General features: G+C 38.2%; 1 protein-coding gene across 1 annotated transcript; it reads left to right on the top strand.

Moving 5' to 3' along the window:
- The first annotated feature begins 744 nt into the window (after positions 1–744).
- Positions 745–4159, top strand: LOC121304679 (28S ribosomal protein S30, mitochondrial-like). The gene is made up of 5 exons (XM_041235953.1): positions 745–1395; positions 1908–2053; positions 2316–2421; positions 2580–2756; positions 3802–4159. The coding sequence occupies exons 1-5, from the start codon at positions 777–779 to the stop codon at positions 4068–4070; spliced, it is 1317 nt and encodes a 438-aa protein (XP_041091887.1). The 5' UTR covers positions 745–776; the 3' UTR covers positions 4071–4159.
- The last annotated feature ends 17017 nt before the right edge of the window (positions 4160–21176 follow it).

The raw sequence follows: 21176 nt of genomic DNA, 5'->3' as shown, positions 1-21176 counted from the left end.
GCCGGTTTTGCCCAATATTTCCCACTTACTGTACTGGTAGGTACACGCGTACATTACTTCAATAACAGTGCCATGCTGCTGCTAAAACATTTCAACAGGTTGTTATTTATATATTTATTTATTTTTAGGATTCCCTGACACAATTGAACGGAAGACAGTTAATAAACCCAGTCTTCCTGTTCTGCTTTTGCATTCCCTTCCAAATGTATCAGTGCAGGTCAGACAAACTGGCCAGCCACAACTGCACCACACAACTTCATTAACTATTTCGAATGAAACCTGCTGGATAATGTTACATTAACATATTGAATTACATACTGCTTTGTTTTCCATATACTTAACGAAAAACTGACAAAATTAAAAAAAAAAAAAAAAAAAAAATGAAACATTTCGTAATCTAACATGGAACACTGCAGGTCTTAATCAAAAGAAATATATATATATATATATATATATATATATATATATATATATATATATATATATATATATATATATATATATATATTTTTTATTATCTCAACCCTAAAATTCTAGATGATGCCAAACTTTCAGCTAACTCTGTACACACGTCACGCAGAATGCACGCTTTTCATTACTCCTCCTGTTGACAGAAATCTCGTGGTATTCTACAGAGAGTTTGACAGGAACCCGTCTCTGTTGTAATCTGATTGGATATTTGCCTCAATACCACCTTTCTATTGGTCCACACAGATTTCTATCACTAACAACGCGTCTCGCGAGTTTTAGACAGTTGTCAGACGCCGCTGAAAATCATGGCGGCTCCCAGTCGGTTGCCCTTGCTGCAGTTTTGCTCTACGAGGGTGTTTTTACTGAGGTGCACACAAGGTTTCCACGGCGAACCAGTAGTGCGAGAACCTGCTTACCCCCCCGTGATCCCCTCCCGGACAGCCAAAAGTAAATCGGCTAAAAAGAGGAGGGAAGAAGATTATTACAACCAGGTACGCGCTGCCAGCTTAGTGCAAGACAAACTTAGGCTGCTTACGAGACTTCAGCGAAAAAAGTATGTCGTGTACCCGCAGACGTTTACACTGAATGCTGACCGTTGGTACCAACACTTCACAAAGACGGTATTCTTGCCTGGGCTCCCTGGAAAATGCAGTGTTGGTAGGCAGGTAGTTGATAAAGAGAATGGCAAGGTTCCTCCTGCAGCTGGCGGTGTGGACCCGACCGTGCTTGATGAGAATACCTTCAGTGAGCTGCGATCCCTGGTGGGTAATGGCATTTTACAGGAGAACTTTTATTTGAAGAAGAGGAGGCCTTTTCTGCAAAAGGAGCAGGAGCACTTTGTTGCACCCTTCCTGTCAAACCTGGTGTCCAGCGTCACCAGCTCATTAGCCAAATACAACCCGCTGTTAAAAATGTCAAGTTTGGGTAAGCTTAATCTCTTGCTTTGTGCTGTGTTATTGCGTGGGTGTTGTGTGTAAGTTACAGTGGTAGCAGAAACAGAAATACGTCATTCTAGTGTCCTTGTATGAACATTGAAAACGGTAGAAAAGTCGATTAGAAGTCTTAACACACAGCCCCACTGAAGTGTGGGCGGGTGCAGTTTTTGGAATGGATGCTTACTGGCAGCAATCCATGTTTCCCAGATAAGCATATTGGTATGTTTAACTGTGATATTTGGCTATATTTAAGCGAATTAATGCTTACAAAAAGCAAGTGTCAGAAGCTGACTGGTTTGTGTGCTGCAATTTACCAGATTGAGGACCTTGAGGTGTGTTATTGATGTATAGTAACCCCCCCCCCCCCAAAAAAAAAAAAAAAAAAAATGGGTCCCAAGATAATACAATGTTAGCTGTTGTTTAAGTACAACTTCAGTGTGGTACATGTGCTTTTAAGAAAATATGCATATGATTGAAAGTTTTTTCTCGTGATTTGAACAGATTTCAATCCTGAAGTGAGCTTCTATTGGATGCGAGGCGAGAGAACCGTGCCTCGTGGACACCGCAGAGGTCGAGTCGACCCAATCAGATTTCAGATTAATGATCAGCCTCACTGTCAGATACGAGTCCCTGAACAGCTTGAAGAGGTATGGCACTTATTTGACTTAATTGTTAATAAAATAAAATGACATACCAAATGTAACATAATTAAAGAAAAATATACATATATACATTAGTGAAATGTGTGCAAATAAGTAATTTTGTGAACAACCCTTATGCAGAAATCAATATTAGTTCATTAGTACCTTTTGCTAAAGCATTCATATACCCCTTTTATTTATTTACCAGTTTTCTCTTGATGTTCGCCATACATGTTTTAATTGTAATCTGGTTTCTCCTTTGTCTTAGTTTTTGCCTCTTCAAGAATCAGTTTCTGCCGAAGTTCCGGTGGTACATTTTGAGCCTAACAGACTGCCAATGTTCCAAAGACAGTATGATAACAACATTTTTATAGGTAAGATTTATTTATTTTTATTTAAAATTTTCGTTTCCTGAGATATGTTATAATCACAGACTGACAGCATGTTTTTAAATTCCATCAATCAAATTCAGTTACAATGGTTGCATCTGTAAACAATGGGGTGCAAACAGAATGTTGGTTCATTTTTACAGGGTCCAAGGTGACAGATCCATGCAGCTATGGCCACACCCAGTTTCACCTTGTTCATGACAGATTTAAGAGAGGCCGACTTATAAAGGGAAATCTTGCTGACCAGGTTGAAGTCCGTTTGCGAGCAAATGCCATTGCAAGCCTGTTTGCCTGGACTGGAGCCCAGGCGATGTATCAAGGTAATTTTGGAGCAGTTTGCTATGTGTGGTTTACATATTGCAAAGTAATTTAATGAAAGTTTAATATGATCTCTTTGTACAAATTACAATAAAGCGTCTATCAAGAAGGTCAGGCAGTGTTCTACATACAATAATCAAAATGCTTTATCAGCTTAGCACACATTTCTGAAAATGTATGAGTACATATTTTAAAAGCAAACTTTTTAATTCAGCCTGAACTGACTAAACCCAGAGTACTTAAAAGGGAACATACTGTAGATTATTTGAACTTGTACTTATACTATCCCAGTATGTCAGTGAAAAATAAATCAATCAAATGCTGACGGGTCTCCATTGTAGACTACTGGAGTTTGCATAATGTCAGAGTGATGAGGCACTACTTAATCCTGCTCTATGGAGTACAAGAGTACCTGAGCATAATTGAGAACCAATGCTTTGTGAGTGTTTTGATGTGTTTTGGAAAGCCCAGCTCTTAAAAACATATAATTTCTCTTGCACTTCCTCATTACAACAAGGTTATCTCCATGACTACCAGTGCCTTTTTTGAACCCTTAGATAAGACACTCTAAAAGTCAGATTCTGTCAGTTAATCCTGTATCTGATCTATTAAGTACAAAGCAGATGGGACAGTACATTAGATTTTAAAAACATTCAAGAATGAAGTGTTATAACAACACTGTATATTTACACTAAGTATTACGTTAATAATCCTGCAGTAAAATCTACAGTCTCAGTTTAAAAAAAAAAAAAAAAAAAAAAAAAGTTAGAGGTCAAACTAAATGGATGGATGGAGCCATTCAAAGAACGTAAGGTCTTGCACACGCACAAAAAAATAGCAATTACACTCCGAACTGTTGAAAAATACAAAGTAAAGGTAAGTGCTATTAATGTAATTTTAAAGCTGCTTGTTTTTGTCTAAATTTGGTAGTAAATATTTTTACAGTTATACTACAAATTCCTTTGTAATTACAATGTGTCTATACCTATGTTATCATGTAATCACTCACTACAGTATGTTCCTTTATTTTATTTCTTTTTTAAATAGGGTTCTGGAGCCATGAAGATCTGACACGCCCATTTGTATCCCAAGCTGTTGTAACAGATGGACAGTATTTCTCCTTTTTCTGTTATCAGCTGAATACCCTTGCCCTCACGGTTCAGACTGACCAGGATAACCCCCGGAAGAACATATGCTGGGGCACAGAGAGCATGCGCTTGTATGAGCAGGTGAAAGACGGTGAAGTGGTTGGGTTAAATGATGATGTGTTGAAACTACTTGTTAATTTCCTGTTGAATAAGCCACAGAAGATGTGAAGATGGAAAATCATTTTTACAATTTCCAGGTGGTGGCAATGTTTAGTGTAAATGTCTAAATAAAAACTGGTTATGAATAATACCTCAAGTTGTTTGTGTTTTATTCCTCGAGTCTTCCTTAGCTTTTATTCAAAAGGCCTTTACACACCAGACGTGAGAAAATCAATAAAACCTATGCTTTTCAAAAGCGCCTTTCACACCAAAGGCGACACGACAAGCAACTTCGCCGCAAATTCCAACACCTGGTCCTATTTTTCAAATTTGTCGCGGGACAACTACACAACTGAGCAATCAGAACAGCTTCATGTCACGTGGTTTGAAATGAAACCCTGTTTCACTTTGTGACTGGTGCCTACCCGTCACATGTTTATTATTATTAATATTAATAATATTTTTAGTATTATTGTTATATAAATATTTGGTGTTGATGTGTGGACGTATGAAAGCAATCTGATATGATTATTTACTACTTAAGATGACGGCAAAAAGCAGTTCGTTTGTGTTTTGTTTATTTATTTAAAAACCTTGTGCAGAAAGTAACCATATCCCGAGTTAACAGATTAATTGATGCTATGTATAAAATATACTTGTTTAGAGTTGTTAGTATTTCAGAGTGCCCTTTGCTTTGTGTTGTGTGTCCTTTTGTTTAAACTGTTTATTTTGTTCATTATTAAATATGAGCGCAGCAGCACCATTTTGCCAGTGCAACCATTGTTATTGTTTCATTTCCTGGCCTGACGCCACCACCCACACGCACCACTCAAAATAATAAAATACACACAAGGGGTGGGCACCCTGTCACACACTTTCCCTGAAAATGGAGGTGAAGGTCATACTTGCAGTATTTCATTTTCCTGGCCTTTTTGACAAGAGTCAAAACAATTATGTAAAAAAAAAAAAAAAAAAAACAAGCCAAAAACGTAATATCGGAATCAATTTCTAATGATCTGGGTGTGCCTGGTTTATATCATTTCATACATGATTAAATGCATACCGCCTAATATTGTCATTATCATCAGGCCTATAATAATAAGCCATTTTCTATTGTGTTTGTTCGTAATAATATTTTAGATTGACACATTTCCAGCTGTTGCGTCGTGTCTGTGATCTCTTCTGGTGTGCACGGTGTTTTCGTAGAGAATTTGTCGTGTCGCCCCAGTAAAAATCGCGTTGCGTCTGGTGTGTGAAGGCTTTGAGGGATACAAAGAATAATTCTTATAGTATGTCTGTCCCTTGTTCTTATAAGTATTTTTAGCCTCAAGTCACAATACACTGGTTTGTAAATTGTAATTTGTCAAATTTGTATTTATATTAACCTATTAATTGAAAAACAAATATTTGTTCTTTCATTTAAAAAAAAAAGAGATTGCAGCATCTCAAGCAAGTAAAGTTGCACTTGGTTTAATGTATAAAACCCATATAACCCATTTAAACTGAGGCACTAGGTATATTTGTCTATGTCATGGGAGACACTGGTGTAATTGTGAAAGATAATACCACTCTAATCTTACCAACTACTTGCAAATTAAAAATGTGCAAAACAATATAAATACATTCAAGCTATCCCTAAAATAAATACTAGGCAATGTGATCAGTAATATAAATCATGATGGAAAGAATTTGCAGTGTGTGTGGGGGGGAAAAACATACTACAGGTCTTTATTGATTATTACAACCTGGGTGTTACTTATTGTACAACAGCATTAAAATCACCTAAAATTATTATGAAATACCAGCACAGAAATAGGTTTTCTAGAAATGGGAAATTTAAATTTACTCAAACTTACTAGCAATATGTAATGTACATTTTTGTGACGAAGGACTTGCAGGTGGCTGATTTGTTTTTTTTATGTATGTGGTGTTTCTAACATTAGTATTCTGTAGTATACATATTTTCACATGCCAGTTTGTCATAATAGGCAGAGCATCAAACCTAACCCACTTGACTTGATGGTAGATGGTCTTATTTGCATTTGCTTTTGTATCCAAAACTGTAACAATAACCAATGATTCAAAAGGATCGGTCTCAAAAGTGGGTCATTGGTGAGAGTAGTCTTTAAGAAGTGTATTACAGTGGTTCTCAAAAGTATTCGGCTCCCTTGGACTTCTCCATATTTTATTGTGTTACAACATGGAATCAAAATGGATTTAATTAGGAGTTTTTGCCACTGATCAACACAAATAAAGTCCATAATGTCAAAGTGAAAAGTAAAATCTACAAATTGTTCTAAATTAATTACAGATACAAAAAGGAAATGATTGATTGCATAAGTATTTACCCCCTTGAGTCAATATTTGGTAGAGGCACCTTTGGCAGCAATTACAGCCATGAGTCTCTTTCGATAAGTCTCTACCAGCTTTGCACACCTGGACACTGCAATTTTTGCCCATTCTTCTTTGCAAAATTGCTCAAGCTCCTTCAAGTTGGATGGCGACCTTTGGTGAACAGCAATTTTCAACTCTTTCCACATATTATCAGTTGGATTAAGGTCTGGGCTTTGACCTTTTTGTTTTTAAGCCACTCCAATTTGTCTTTGGCTGTATGTTTGGAGTCATTGTCCTGCTGGAAGATGAATCTTCTCCCAAGTCCCAGGTCTCTTGCAGACTTCAGCAGGTTTTCCTCCAGGATTTCTCTGTACTTTGCTGCATCCATTTTGCCTTCTACACAAACTTTCCAGGCCCTGATGCAGAGAAACATCCCCCTAGCATGATGCTGCCACCACCATGCTTCATGGTAGGGGTGTGTTCTCAAGATGATGTGCGGTGTTAGGCTTGTGCCAAACATAGCGCTTAGCGTCGAGGCCAAAAAGCTCTATTTTGGTCTCATCAGACAATAGAATCTTCTTCCACGTGGTCTCAGAGTCTCCCACATGTCTTCTGGCAAACTCTAGCCAAGATTTGATGTGAGTTTTTTTCAACAATGGCTTTCTTTTTGCCACTCTCCCATAGAGGCCAGTTTTGTGAAGCACCCAGTTTAATGTTGCAGTATGCTCACTGTCTCCCAGCTCAGCCATGGAAGACTGTAATTCCTTTAGAGTTGCCATAGGCCTCTTGGTGGCCTCCCTGACTAGTGCCCTTCTTGCCCGGATACTCTGTTTTTGAGGACGGCCTGTTCTAGACAGATTTGCAGTTGTGCCATATTCTCTCCATTTCTTAATAATGGATTTTACTGTGCTCCGGGGGATATTCAATGTCTTGGAAATGTTCTTATATCCTACCCTGATTGGTGCTTTTGAAGAACCTTATTCTGGATTTGCTTTGAATGTTCCTTCATCTTCATGATGTAGTTTTTGTTAGGAAATGTACTAAGCAACTGTGGGACCTCCCAGAGATAGATTTATTTAACCTGAAATCATGTGAAACACCTTAATTGCACACAGGTGGACAACTAATTATGTGACTTCTAAAGACAATTGGTTGCAGCAGAGCTTATTTAGGTGCGTCATAGCAAAGGGGGTGAATACTTATGCAATCAATTATTTTCTGTTTTGTATTTGTAATTAATTTAGAACAATTTGTAAATTTTATTTTTCACTTCGACATTATGGACTTTTTTTTGTGTTGATCAGTGGCAAAAACTCCTAATTAAATCCATTTTGATTCCGTGTTGTAACACAATAAAATGCGGAAACGTCCAAGGGGGGTGAATACTTTTGAGAGCCGCTGTATGTGTGTGTGTGTGTGTGTGTCTATATATATATATATATATATATATATATATATATATATATATATATATATACATATATACATATACATATACATATACACAGTATACCATGAATAGTGTTACTCAATTCAAAATCTAGGGGAAATAAAGTATCACTGCGTGGCAAAGTGGTTAACAATGTGCAGGTACAGGTGAGCAATAGACAGACAGACAATTATAATCCAGGTGCAAAGTTGTTTAATAAGTTTGTATATCCAGTGCCTGACAGCAAAACAATAAACAATAAACGATGCTAAGTAATAAAGCGGCATGTATTACTTAAATTGTAATCCCTGGGTTTGTCCCGAAATAATAGACCCGTTCTTCATACACCCACATGAAACACAAAACACACACGCTAATTCTGTTAGTGAGTGAATTAGTGCTTGTGGTGCAAATACAGTTTAATACTGATACAAGTGCAGTGCTGTCCCTTGGCGACAGCTCTGGAACATGTTAGCCATCTACTAATAACAACACACAATTAGAGACAAAGCAAACAAATACTCACAATACATTTTCTTACACAAATCACAGGTCCTTCCAGGTTGATCTCTAACCAAAACGAAAGAACAGATTACGTTGCTTCGTCCCCTATTTATATTGTCACACACGACCTCTTGGTTGATGATTGCAGCCGCTTCTCCAATCCGCCGCTGCCATATCATTTCCATTCCGGGTCAATGAGTTAGTGCACCGAAGCCCTGCCCCCTTTCTTAATGACCGACTTCCTTTTAACTATAGGAATGAAGTGTCAGGCCAAACAATCCAGGGTACTCTTTTCCAGTTACTTAGCGCCCTCACAAGTCGGGAGGGAGATTTACCTCTAAGAATCATTGTCTTTCCATCTCACACATTTATAAATACATTGTATTATTTATAAATCTGCCATTCTAAAAAAAAACGTATATTTAAATCTAGAAGCATACATCCACAAGTGATTGAAGCCTGTGAAAACCCCAATAACAATTGAATTAAACTCCTGCCTACTTCCTAGTAATACTGTGTATTTCCATTCAGAAAGTTGCAAAGAGAATTGGGTTAAAAGTTTTCTTTAAGATGGACTTCCGTTTCAAGTTGATTTTTGTGCATTAAAGGCTTTTTTTTAATGATTTTAAAACTGTGTTTAAAGTTTTTGTTTCAGATATTTTTAAGTTAGGTAACTGATTAACACAATCCTCTGTTTAAATTAAAAAATACATGGGATGGGTGGCACCCAACCACCATGATGTATTGAGGCCCCAAATTTCTCTCAACGGGTCTGTAAGGGAATAAAAAGGGGAATTATGAGCTGAAGAAAGGGAATGTTTGGGGAAAGGCCCAGTCGAATTGTTGGCATCGAATTCTTTGCTCTGGTTTTAGGCTGATACAAAACATGGTTTACTGAGCTATGAATCCTGCTTGAATTGTTGTCAAGTTATTATTCCCATCATCAGCGTCATACATTCCTTTTCTAATTATTCTCTCTGGATCACAGAAATGCCTAATGGTTTGAAATACAGAGTGGGGTTCATAGCTACATATATAATTACTGGTATAGCGTAATGAGCAGACACAACTTAAAATCCCTTGCTACATTAGCATCAAATCTTGAGATGTAAATTAATATATTGTGCTGGGTTGATGTAAATGACCCAAACACCCCTTAAGTATGTCTGCACGATTTGCAAAATCTTAATCTCAATACATGGATAATGTTTGCCAACTATGCCAAATTTCTCATGTTTTGCCAAATTTACATGTTTCCAGCTGAGAATTTCTGTAATTCAGCTTCACTGGCTGAACTGAAATCTGAAATTATTTCAGACATTTTAAAGTTGTTATAAAACACATTCTGAAAATGTCCACATTTTATTTACAAATAATTAAATAACTGTGCAGTTAACTCAGTAATTTAATAAAGTTTTGTTTTTATGACAATGTGGGACTGTTACAGAAAGACTTATTGGTGGTAAATCTCCCTCCTGACCTGTGAGGGCACTAAGTAACAGGAACAGAGAACCCTGGACTGTTTGGCCTGACAATTTATTCCCCGGGTTAATAGGAAGTTGTCATCTAGAAAGGGGGCGGAGCCTCGGTGCACTAATGCATCAACCTGGAAAGGAAACTATGTGGCAGCCGTGGATTGGAGGAGCAGCTACAGTCATTTACCAAGGGATCATTTATGATGTACAAAAAGGGGACGAAGCAACATAATCTGTTCTTTCAGTTATGGCTAGTGAACGAACCGGAAGGACCAGTGTTATGAAATATGTCAAGAGTGTTTTGTTGTTTTGTCTTGTCTGAAAATACTGTTTGTTTTTGTTTAGACGGCTAACAAGATCCAGAGCTGTTGCCAAAGGCCAGCATAATATCACTGCACTTCATTAAGAACCATATATTAACTACGAGCACTCGAGCACTCACTGTGGACTTGTTATACCATCAGGCAATTGGATTACAAACCATTAAACAATATTGCATCTGAATTATAATTGTCTGTCTACTTATGATCACCTGCACCTGCACACTATTAACCACTTTGCCAAAGGGACCTTTTGAGGTAATTGATTATATGGCCAGGGCTCTGTTCAATAAAGTAAACTAAGGTGTTTAAGTAAATGTCATTGTGTACGTATTGGCTGACAATTGCTGAACAAGCTGTATAATGAAATTCATAAATGAGATGAGTTTTAGTGAATATTTTATGCTATATATAATATATAGTTTGTATCTATATATATATATATATATATATATATATATATATATATATATATATATATATATATATTCTCTTAAGACTAATGGACTAACTAAAGAGATACTAAAAAGTCACCAGTAAGTACATGGCAGCCAGGCCTTATTAACAATATAACAAATAAGAATTTGAATACTGTGATGAAGAGATAAGCCACAACAATGCCTGCAATGGATGTTTGGATGCCAGTTAGATCTGCAGCTTTACAAATGATATTACAAGTCTGTCAGCTCTGAACCATATACCAGCCTTCTACATAAAGTCTGAAGGATGCTACATGAAGACCACGCTTGCTAATTATGCTAATTACTCTGGTGCTTTCAGTTTGGTCTACTGCCAAGGCTGCTGTGGCCACTGGCTGTATACAAGGTTTCCTTGACAACAATTGAGTAGCTGGAAGCTTTAATCAGTTCATACGTCAGGAGATGGTTGGGAGTTCCACGCTGCCTCAGCAGAGTGGGACTTTATGGTAAAGGAATACTGCAGCTTCCAATCTCTGCTCTAACCGAGGAGTTTAAATGCACCAAGGTTCAACTGGAAATGACATTAGTAGATTCATGCGACAAATGCATAAGGGAGGCAGCACCTGTGTTGAAAACTAGAAGAAAGTGGGTGGCAATCTCCACTTGAGATTGCCACCACTAACCTTCGAGCAGACATTGTCCTGTGGTCAGAATCAGCATGCCTTGTTCATACAAAACACAGCCATTTCTCCCTCTTCAACCATTAATAATCTGGGAGTCATCTTTGATAAAGACCTCAGTATTAATATGCACATTAATAATAGTGTAAAAATTTCGTACATACTCGTACATACATTTGTCATGTCAAGACTGGATTATTGCAATTCTCTCTTTTCCGATGTTAGCGACTGCACATTGAAAAACTTCAACTGCTTCAAAACTCTGCAAGGACAAAATCAACTGAGTACATCACCCCTGTCCTGAAGTCTCTACACTGGCTCTCTGTGAAGTCCCGAATTGACTATAAAAAACTTCTACTGGTGCATGATTTGACACTGACCCCATCTGTCTGACCTAATTGTCCCTCTAAAGTTGTCTAGTGCAGGAATGTTACAGATCCCTCAGGCTAATCTCAGGGAGACAGCTTTCCAACCTGCGAGCAGCAGCCAAATGGCAATACAAAATAATGGGAATATCTATTTTGTGAATAATTTGCAAGCTTTATTTAACCCCTTGAGTAGTACGAACGTACTGGTACATTCACTGTTCTCTGGTTTCCAGGGAGAACGAATGTACCTGTATATTCTGCAACTTTAAACTTGAATTACTGAGCCTACAAAACCCCTGATCATATAATATTGTAACACTAGGTTTCTGTAACACGTTTTTTTGGTCTCTTGCGCCCTCTGCCAGATATTGACTAAATTACATATAATATACTCAGTCACAAAAATGTCAACAGTGTTTGTAAACTAGTGTTAGTAATAATACTGAAATCAGATTCCAATTTAAATTCAAATACATACAATACATACTTCCACTGAATCAGATGTCAGTGAGTGGGTCAGTGAAGACATGAGCAAAGAATATTTACCACCAACATCAAGTGACAGTGAAGAAGTGGCACCAAGCTTTCTGTGTTGCTCCATGCTTCAAGGAGAATCATACCCCGAAGCATTAGACACTCTGACTCCCTTCGCCCACACAACCTGTTTACCCGGATATGATTTATTCATATCACTCTCTCTTTCTCTCTCTCTCTCTCTCTCTCTCTCTCTCTCTCTCTCTCACACTCTGTCACATATAAAATGCTGATTTACTATTATCTGCGGTGTGGGTATAAGTCAAACAACATGGATTTAAAAATAAATAATGAAATCCCACTCGTCATTTACCCTCATTCAGGGGATATTCTGCCACGGTTTATTATATACAACTCTTTTAATGTGCATTCTACAATCTTTTTTTGGTTAAAAAGAAAAAAAAATGCATTTGTTTTTACTTTTTGTTTGGATGGTAGACTTGTCAGCTCATGAAGTTTAGGCTATGAAGGCTAGGTGGACTGTACTTTTCCTATGAATTTTGGTACAATTGTAGGCTATTGTGGCAGGACAGATTTGTGGTGACGTATCCAGAACAGGAAGTTAACTTTGGCACAGGATAAACGTTGTCAAAGATGAGTGTTTCTTTGCTATTTTTCATTTTTTGTGTAATGTTAAATTAGAAATCATACTATCATAGTTTCATTACATGTACAACTTATTATGTTTTAGATGGATATTGCATATTTTTAAAAAAAGTACGACGGGGTAAAAAAAATGAAGAAGTACCTTTCATAAGTGAACGAATTATTTGTGATGTCATAAATCAGTAGTAAATGTATTAATAATGAAAAAAGGCAATTGAGAATCTGCTCGAGCTTTGATTTATCTCCACCTAGATGGCAATGGCTCTGCCTTCCATTTTGCTCAGTACTTTTAGACGGGAGGACTTTGTTCTCTCTTGAATATCGTATGAACCTGCAATTAACTTGTATTGTACTTTAATAAATCAAATAAAAGAGATTGTGGAAATTAAACATGGTTACACGTGTCTTCTATACAGTAGATGTGTCACATTGGAAAGTTATAAAATAGGTATTATAAATACTCTATCCTGATTTGTCAAAACAGGTCACATGGGGGTGTTGCTATTACAGCATATCACCATGGGTCGGCACTTTTTTTCAAAAACGGGCAAATCACTGGCATAAATCCATACGACTAGAATTAAAACACAAAAACGGCAGACATTTTGGAATTTATTGCAATAAACATGACCGACAAAATTTATGTAAGTGTTGAACTTTTGGGAAACCGAAGTGTAAAGATATTTAATTAATCTGAATCGGACACCAATGATTAATTACAGTAGTGAAAAAAAGCAAAAGTATTCAAATAAATTAAAAACTCGCCATTCTGATCGCTCTGTTTCTTCTCCCTGAACTACGACATTTCCCTATCCCATTTTGAAACTAGTTTAAAAATATCTCTTAAATTTTCAGCTTTTCACAAAATATTTGGGTCCCTCTTAAAAGAAACTTTGTGGTTAAAATATGTTTTGTTGCAAAGTCAGTTTGATAAGTAACCGGGTATTTCTTGCAAATAACGTCTTTCTCACCACTGTGAAGCTGTAGCACAAATCTAGTATAGATACCTCCTGTTACTACCTCGGATAACAAAGGATGATTAAAAAAAATACACTCTCACCTGATACTATTGCAGGTCTTGTGAGGAAGGGTCTGCGTGATTTAAAGGCAGACTCATTTGTGCTGTGTCATGATGAAAATGGGCAGTAATATCAGTACTAAGGCACTTCAGGGTGTGGTATATACTCTAACATTGACACGTGCCAGGCGGTTAAAGCCACTCGGCTTCACCTCATGACTTATAACGCACCCGGAGTGTGTGAATATTAGAGTATACCACACACCCTGCCATGCCTTATTGCTTATGTAATATAAACCCATATGAGGGTATACATTTGCTTTCACAGAAAAAAAAAAACATTTGTGAAAAAATCGGCCCAGTACTTAAGACAAAGTATTGTCACAGCCTTAGAGTATAAATATGACAGATACACTGCAAAGCCATCATGAGGATACTGGCATCTGGGAGGTTTTAATTAATATATAAAGGGACTGGTAATTGTGCGAGGGATTCATCTGCGCTTGGCATCTCATGAATGTATTTGTCATCAGTCTCTTCTGTCAGTTCAGCTACAGCATTGTGTCCCCTGCTTCCATGGGGGAGAGATTTTGAATGTAAACATGTAAAACTACACTAGTTTCTGACTAAGAGAACACCCTTTGGGAAGCCGAAGTGTTCTCTAAGGCAGTTAGCCACCAGACACAATACAAATCAATAAATAAATAAACACTTATGTATTACTTGTGCATCAACATATGAAATTAACCGAATAAGTAAAAGCAAAACAATAGGCAAGTGTGTGTTAATAAACTATAATAATAAAGTAACAGACAAACTAATGATGATAAAATAAGCAAAACAACACAGTCAAAAAGCTTATCGCTATGTACTATGAAATTAGCTGGTGGGTGTGTTGCAATCTATCACAATGGCAGAGGCAAAAATAATGGAAATTACTTAGGGTTAACAATGTTGATAAAACTAAATTAACACAGCACCCCTACACACGTTACAAAATGCAGCAGCACTATACAAGACATACACATTATTTAACAGAATGCTGCATTTTGCTGCTTTTTTACAAGCCATTTTGTAGCAAAGAGGGTGCACTCATGGAAATCAGAATACAAAACAATTCAATGATATGAGGGCGGTTCTGGAAAGATTTAATAAAACAATCAGTGTCCCTTAAGACACTCTCAATGACAAGTCACTTTTTTACAAAACAGTCCTGTAACTATGGTCAACGAATCTCTATCAGTGCCAAGAAGGTGTTCTTATAAGCAAAGTTCCTGTTCCTTTAGCCAGAGCATTTACAATGGGAAAAATCAATTTCACCACAAGGGTATTCCGTTAGGCAAAGTGTTCTCTTAGGAGGTGTTCCTATACATGGAGACTACTGTACTACATTCAGCGAAAAGCTGTTCTGTGAAGGGTTAAAACCATATCTAACTGAAATCTCCCACCAAACATATTAAATAAGAGCATGAACAGTTTCTCAGATAATTCACTTTTTGGTTACACCTCTTGTTTACAGTTTTTGGTGATTGAACTATCTGCATTTTCATTATAGCATCAAAATGGCAAACAATGAGAGATGCGTAGCTAGCTGTTTCGCTAACTAATCTTTCATTGCTCATGGAAACAAGGGGCTTTTTAAACTGACAGGAGATAGTTTCATGGATTAACTTGAAGCAGGTTACATAACTTCCACAATTATCATGTTTGCAATAAAAGTAAAAGTTAGTCTGCAATAAATCAATTAACTTTTAGATATTAAGAGAAAAAAGAATATAAGAATATAAGGGGTTAAGAATTCCCATCCGCACCTCAAAAAGGAATTACAATGTTAACATATCACCCCATCAGTTGTTATTTTATTAAAGCTATTAGTGCAATACTAGTTATTTTATTAAAGCTATTAGTGCAATACTAGAGTCAGAACAATGGGCTCCAATCAATCCTAAATCAATCAACTATTCTCCATATAGAGAGTTTGCATTCCTTCAATTACCTACCACTTGCCCTCTGAATCTTTTGCAAACAGACCCTTCTGGGGGCCACCCCATCTTGGAGGTCTGGCCCATCTGTAGAGGGCTGCTCACTTACAAGAAAGAAGCTGGACAGTGGGCACAATTTTAGTGACCAAATACATAACCGACTCTATAGTCCATTAAGTTTACAATGTACAGTATGGAAATTAATTACAGTTGTGTTTTGTCAATGTGATTGAAATACAGTTGCTGAAAAAAGTCAAGCAGATTTTTTGTCTTCCCTAGATTCACTTTCTACACAGGCAGTATTAATGGAGTTTAAAAGGAGAGGGCATGTTCATTACAGAGGAGACATGATTTGTTCCACAAAGGTAAGCAATTTCAAAAAAATAATGTCCTCCTGTGAGTTTATATATGAGCTAAATGCCTTTACTAAATATCAGGTCACCTTAACTTTCTTACTTTAGCCACCAAGTACTGTACTACTTGTACTAGGATGATTTTTGTGTCAGCATTCGGCATTGGGTTTCATGACTTGTGTGGAGGGGACCTGTCTGAGAGATGTTTTATAGAGAGTTACTTGACTCATTTCTGATCAGCTTTATCTGATTTGCTGATAGCTAAATAATACTATTATATAAAAAATATATAAAAATTAAATATATATAATTCTAACATTTCTCTAAATTTTTCCACCATCCTGTATACATTTCCCATTCATGTATACATGCATTGCACAGGTAATAACTAACAGGAATGATAGAGCCACTAAAACAGTATTTACCTATCATTTTCTTTTAAGAATAGTTACAAACCAATTATACATAAAAGGTAAGTAACTGCAATTTTGTACTGTCTCCCTGTCTTTTTGTAAAGAATACAACCATACTGACAAGCTCTTATTGCTGTTATAGAAATACCGTGCTTCTTAGAGTTGATAGGTCTGTGTTATAATCTGTGTTGTTTTTACCTGAGTTCAGGAACACGTCATTTAGTGATCTGCCTCATTGAATAGAGTTTTATTTTGTATTGGTGGCAATACACAGCTAAACACTAGATGGTGCTGGTGCTCTTGGCTGAACTTGCCCATATTGCATATATCTATGGCAGACATACAACTGAATAGCAGTTCCTGAAATCAGGTAAAATCACACAATATTGAGTATGCCAGAACCAGCCAGAATGATTCGAAACACATTACAAATGTCATTTGAAACTATGTACTCTTGAACTTTTTCTAAATGTGAAACCCTGCATAATTAACAATTTAGTTAAAACATTGACGCATTCCCTCCAGTAATGACAATGTATCCCTGTATCACCAGGCACAAACAAACTATGTTTTATGATACTCACTTATTCCTGTCTGTTCCCCAAAAACAGTTCCCCTCCCACCAGAAGAATGCCTGCTGCCTCTGCATCCACCACTGCCACCAGCTGAGGGAGAGAGCTTGCTGGTTCCCTTTCCGCCAGTAGAGGGAGCATGTCTGCTGGTCCCCCCGCTGCAGCCAGAAGGGGAGGAGCCCCTGCCGCCTTTGCAGCCAGAAGGGGAGGAGCCCCTGCCGCCTTTGCAGCCAGAAGGGGAGGAGCCCCTGCCGCCTTTGCAGCCAGAAGGGGAGGAGCCCCTGCCGCCTTTGCAGCCAGAAGGGGAGGAGCCCCTGCCGCCTTTGCAGCCAGAAGGGGAGGAGCCCCTGCCGCCTTTGCAGCCAGAAGGGGAGGAGCCCCTGCCTCCTTTGCAGCCAGAAGGTGAGGAGCCCCTGCCGCCTTTGCAGCCAGAAGGGGAGGAGCCCCTGCCGCCTTTGCAGCCAGAAAGGGAGGAGCCCCTGCCGCCTTTGCAGCCAGAAGGGGAGGAGCCCCTACCGCCTTTGCCATCAAGAGGAGAGGAGCAGGTGCTACCTCTGCCTCCAACACCACCACTGGGAGAAGTGGAGCTCCTGCTGCCGCCTTCATGGCCAGGGGCTCCCCTCCCGCCATTGCCTGCGGATGCCAGTTCGCCATCGCCTGGGCCTGCCTGCTGCTCTGCATCACCTGGGCTTGCTTGCACCTCCTTTGCTTCTAATTGGGTTGCTGCTGGTCCTCTGCCACCATTGTCTCCTGAGGGTCCGCTGCCGCTGTTGCCTGGGATCACTGCAGGCCTCGCTTTGCTTGTTGTCGCTGTTAGCCCTTCATGGCAGCAGGGAATACTGTGGCCGGAGGTCCACTACACCTGGGTCCCCTGTCGCCAGGTCTCGGTCCCACCAGGAAGGCGCTGGACTATGGACTAACCCTCCCTCAAGGATGGGAGAGGAAGGACAATAGGGGACTTTAGGGAGGGTGAATGGCTTTCAAAGGGGGGGGGGGGGGGGGGGGCTATGTGTGCTGCGCACAAGGGGGATGTGGCAGGGCAGGGCCCTGTCTGTAAATAATAATATTGTTGTGTGGTGATTTGGTGGTGGTTAGCAGGAATGGGGTTAATTTCCTATCCCTGCCAAAATACATGTGAGAATGTGGCTGGAGCTAATTGAAAAATTGATAATTAGGCTTCAGCCACATGCTATAAAAAAGGGGAAATTCCTTTGTTTGGTGGAGGTGTTTTGGGGTGAGTTAACAGTATGTTATGACATTTGTTTGGTGTGACAAAGTTCAGTGAAGGCTCTGCCCAGCCTGAACAGTTTTGTTTAAACTTTTGTTTTGGTCCTTGTGCTACTTATTTTGTAAGTGTTTATTGTGTGCGAGATTTGTTTTAGTTTGACCTTTTATTTTTGGCTCTGTGAGCAGTGTTTTGTTTGACTTTTTGATTGCCTTTTGTTTATTAAACAGCGCAGCAGCGCTTTAACTGCAGTTTTACTGCCTCCGAGTGTCTGTCCACCCAGCCATCCTGTCACAGATTCCCAGCTTCCCTCTAACATACTGTAGTTTCAGAAATGGTGAACTTAAATTCATACATTTAAAAAGTGCAGTTTATGATTTAGCAATGGAATAGAATGCCATTGTGGGCCTCACACTGATTTACATTTATATTCATGTTTTATACTTTGCTTCACCACCTTAAAATAATGGAGCTAAATTGACTTTGTCTTCTTTTAAGGTGCACTAAAGTAAAGACATGCACGGGAAAGGCACCAAGGGAGCAATTGATTGCTCTCTGTTGATAAAAGGCTTTTGAATATAGTGTTTTGGAGCAAAACCATGAAAAGTGGAGCAGTGCAAAATTAGCTCACGGGCAAAACAATTGAAAATCGTCCTGTCAATGTAAAGTGTTACCAGCTTTTCTTATTCCTAGCTCCAAAGCAGCTGCCCTTCAATAGTTTTCTCTCAGATTGAACCCAGTGTAGTCACCAAACTTTAAAACAGCATTGGTTCAACTTCAGCTTCCATGATGCTATCTGTATTTTCTAATTCAACATTATCGTGATATTAGCATGTCATGAATTGTTACCATGTATTATGAATATTTAATAAAACAAATCATGTATAAGTAAGAAATAACCCATGACAGGGGTTCATCCACCCAGTGGCTTCAACCACCCAGGAAGTGCGATAAGAATGATCTTATTTTGACTATAAAATGGCTACATTTATTTTTTGAAAATAATTACACAAACTAGCTTTTTTAACCCTTTGCAGTCCATTTATTCAGCACCTGTCAGGCGCGTCAGGTCCAATTTATTTTCACACGCACTGTTTATTTTACAAGCACTGTTTAAAAGTAATTTTATTCACAGTAAAACAGGTTTAAAAGGCACTGCATATCAACAGGACACAGTACTGCATCTCCAGCCTCGCCCCACCCCTTGTTTGCTGTATTTATCACATACCTCTTCATAGTCATGCATACTGATAAATCATCTCCTAATCACTCATTATATTACCAAACTCCTCAATAATGCTATCCAAGTCATTATTTTATTACATCTCAAAATGCTTGGCAAATGTTCATGATATTCTTTGAGCACTGGAGGTGGAAGCAGCTATCTTGTATGTTTATATCCGTGTTATGTCTGTGGTGCAGGGACTGTGTATTGCTCAGATCCACCCCTTTTTTTCAGCTTCTCTCGGCTCCTATTGGTCTCCTCTCAGCCATTGAAAGTTTTTTTTTGGCTTTTTCCGGAGAAAAAATGACTAGAGACCTGTGCTTGACATCGGACCGGAAAGGGAAAATTGTAATGTCAGACCTGGTGCGACATAGGACCACAAAGGGTTAAAGAAAAAAATAAGATCTATATTATGCATCCTTCCACTGAGAAAAAATAGTTCCTGAAGACTGAGTGTAAATATATTTTGTTCTTTTTTTAATTTGCCATAAACATTACATTGAACATTGCCATTTATATAAACATTTTTTAGATTAAATGACATTTGTGAATTGAAAGCAGACTGATTTCCCACATCTGAGGGAGGATTCATGGAAAAGCCAAACGCTGCACTGCACTGGCACTCGAGGGAGGGGCTTCCAAGTGTTTTTTTGTAGGAAATAGTCCTACTCAGGCTTTGCAGTCTTCAAGAGAAGCTGACCAATAATCTCTGAGGCTGTTTTCACACTGATGCCACTAACCTGCATAATTTCCCTAGATTGTAAACCAGCATTAGATGATATGTGCCACAGTCCTTCCCGTCCGCGGCGAGCACAAATTAATTCTATGCCAAACCTGATTTAAAAGCCCAATGGTTGTGTCAGCAACCGTTATTTCTGAAATCAGAGAGGAGTGATGAGATGTATCTGTTGTGTCGAATTTAAAAAATGCATACTCGCTGAACGGTTTTATAAGGCGATATTTAGTTTAATAAGTAGATGCCACTGCTGCATATACAGTATATTACATGCTGAGTGAAACCTGCATGGTGATTTCTCAGATGCCTTTTGAATAGTTTTACTGCTACTGCTTGCCTCAGAGTTTTCTTTGTTCTGTTCTCTGACTAAATAATTACCACAGTATATTTGCCAATTTTTCTGTAATTCTTAGTGACAGAGATGAAAAAAAAGATTGTTGAGTGATTTAAATGCTGTTTCAGTTGTATGTTGACATTTTTCCTACAGAAACACTGTTTAGATAATTGTTACTATTATGGTCTAGTAATATTAATAGATCATTGTGGCAAAGTGGCTGGTGAAGGGGGAACAGGTGTAGCGGTGATGCGCTGCAGGAGTGAAAGGCAGACAATTGTAATTCTTTGGAAAGTGCTTTTATTTGTATTCCAGGTCTGGTTTAAATAATAAATCCCTGGCAATAGACAACCATGTGTAAAGCACAGGGATAACAAAACAGGGCACAGTCGTGGGGTCAATTACAGTGTAATTGAATTGTAGTTGAACCATGGCACATCTGCGTAGTTGTAATTACAATAAAATGAATCAATTCAAGTTCAATTGCACACCTTTTCAAGCTTAATCATTCAGTGAGTGAACATTCTTCTCGTATTTTCAACCCCTTTTAGTGACCCCATTTGTTTGGAAAAAAAAAAAAAAAAAAACCATTATATATTGGTAGCATGTTTCTGTATTCATAACTGTGATTACTGCTTGTTAGAATAA

The sequence above is a fragment of the Polyodon spathula genome, chromosome 2 (genome assembly GCF_017654505.1).
Source record: "Polyodon spathula isolate WHYD16114869_AA chromosome 2, ASM1765450v1, whole genome shotgun sequence".
NCBI classification, from domain to species: Eukaryota; Metazoa; Chordata; class Actinopteri; order Acipenseriformes; family Polyodontidae; genus Polyodon; species Polyodon spathula.
The sequence above is the reverse complement of the archived record's forward strand: the minus strand, read 5'-3'. Positions and strand labels throughout refer to the sequence as shown.

Bases quoted from the DNA above. Each gene is read 5' to 3' on its own strand.
- LOC121304679 (XM_041235953.1), top strand. From the start codon at position 777: ATGGCGGCTCCCAGTCGGTTGCCCTTGCTGCAGTTTTGCTCTACGAGG. The intron at 1,396-1,907 runs GTAAGCTTAATC...TGATTTGAACAG, and splicing joins GTTAAAAATGTCAAGTTTGG to ATTTCAATCCTGAAGTGAGC. The intron at 2,422-2,579 runs GTAAGATTTATT...TCATTTTTACAG, and splicing joins TGATAACAACATTTTTATAG to GGTCCAAGGTGACAGATCCA.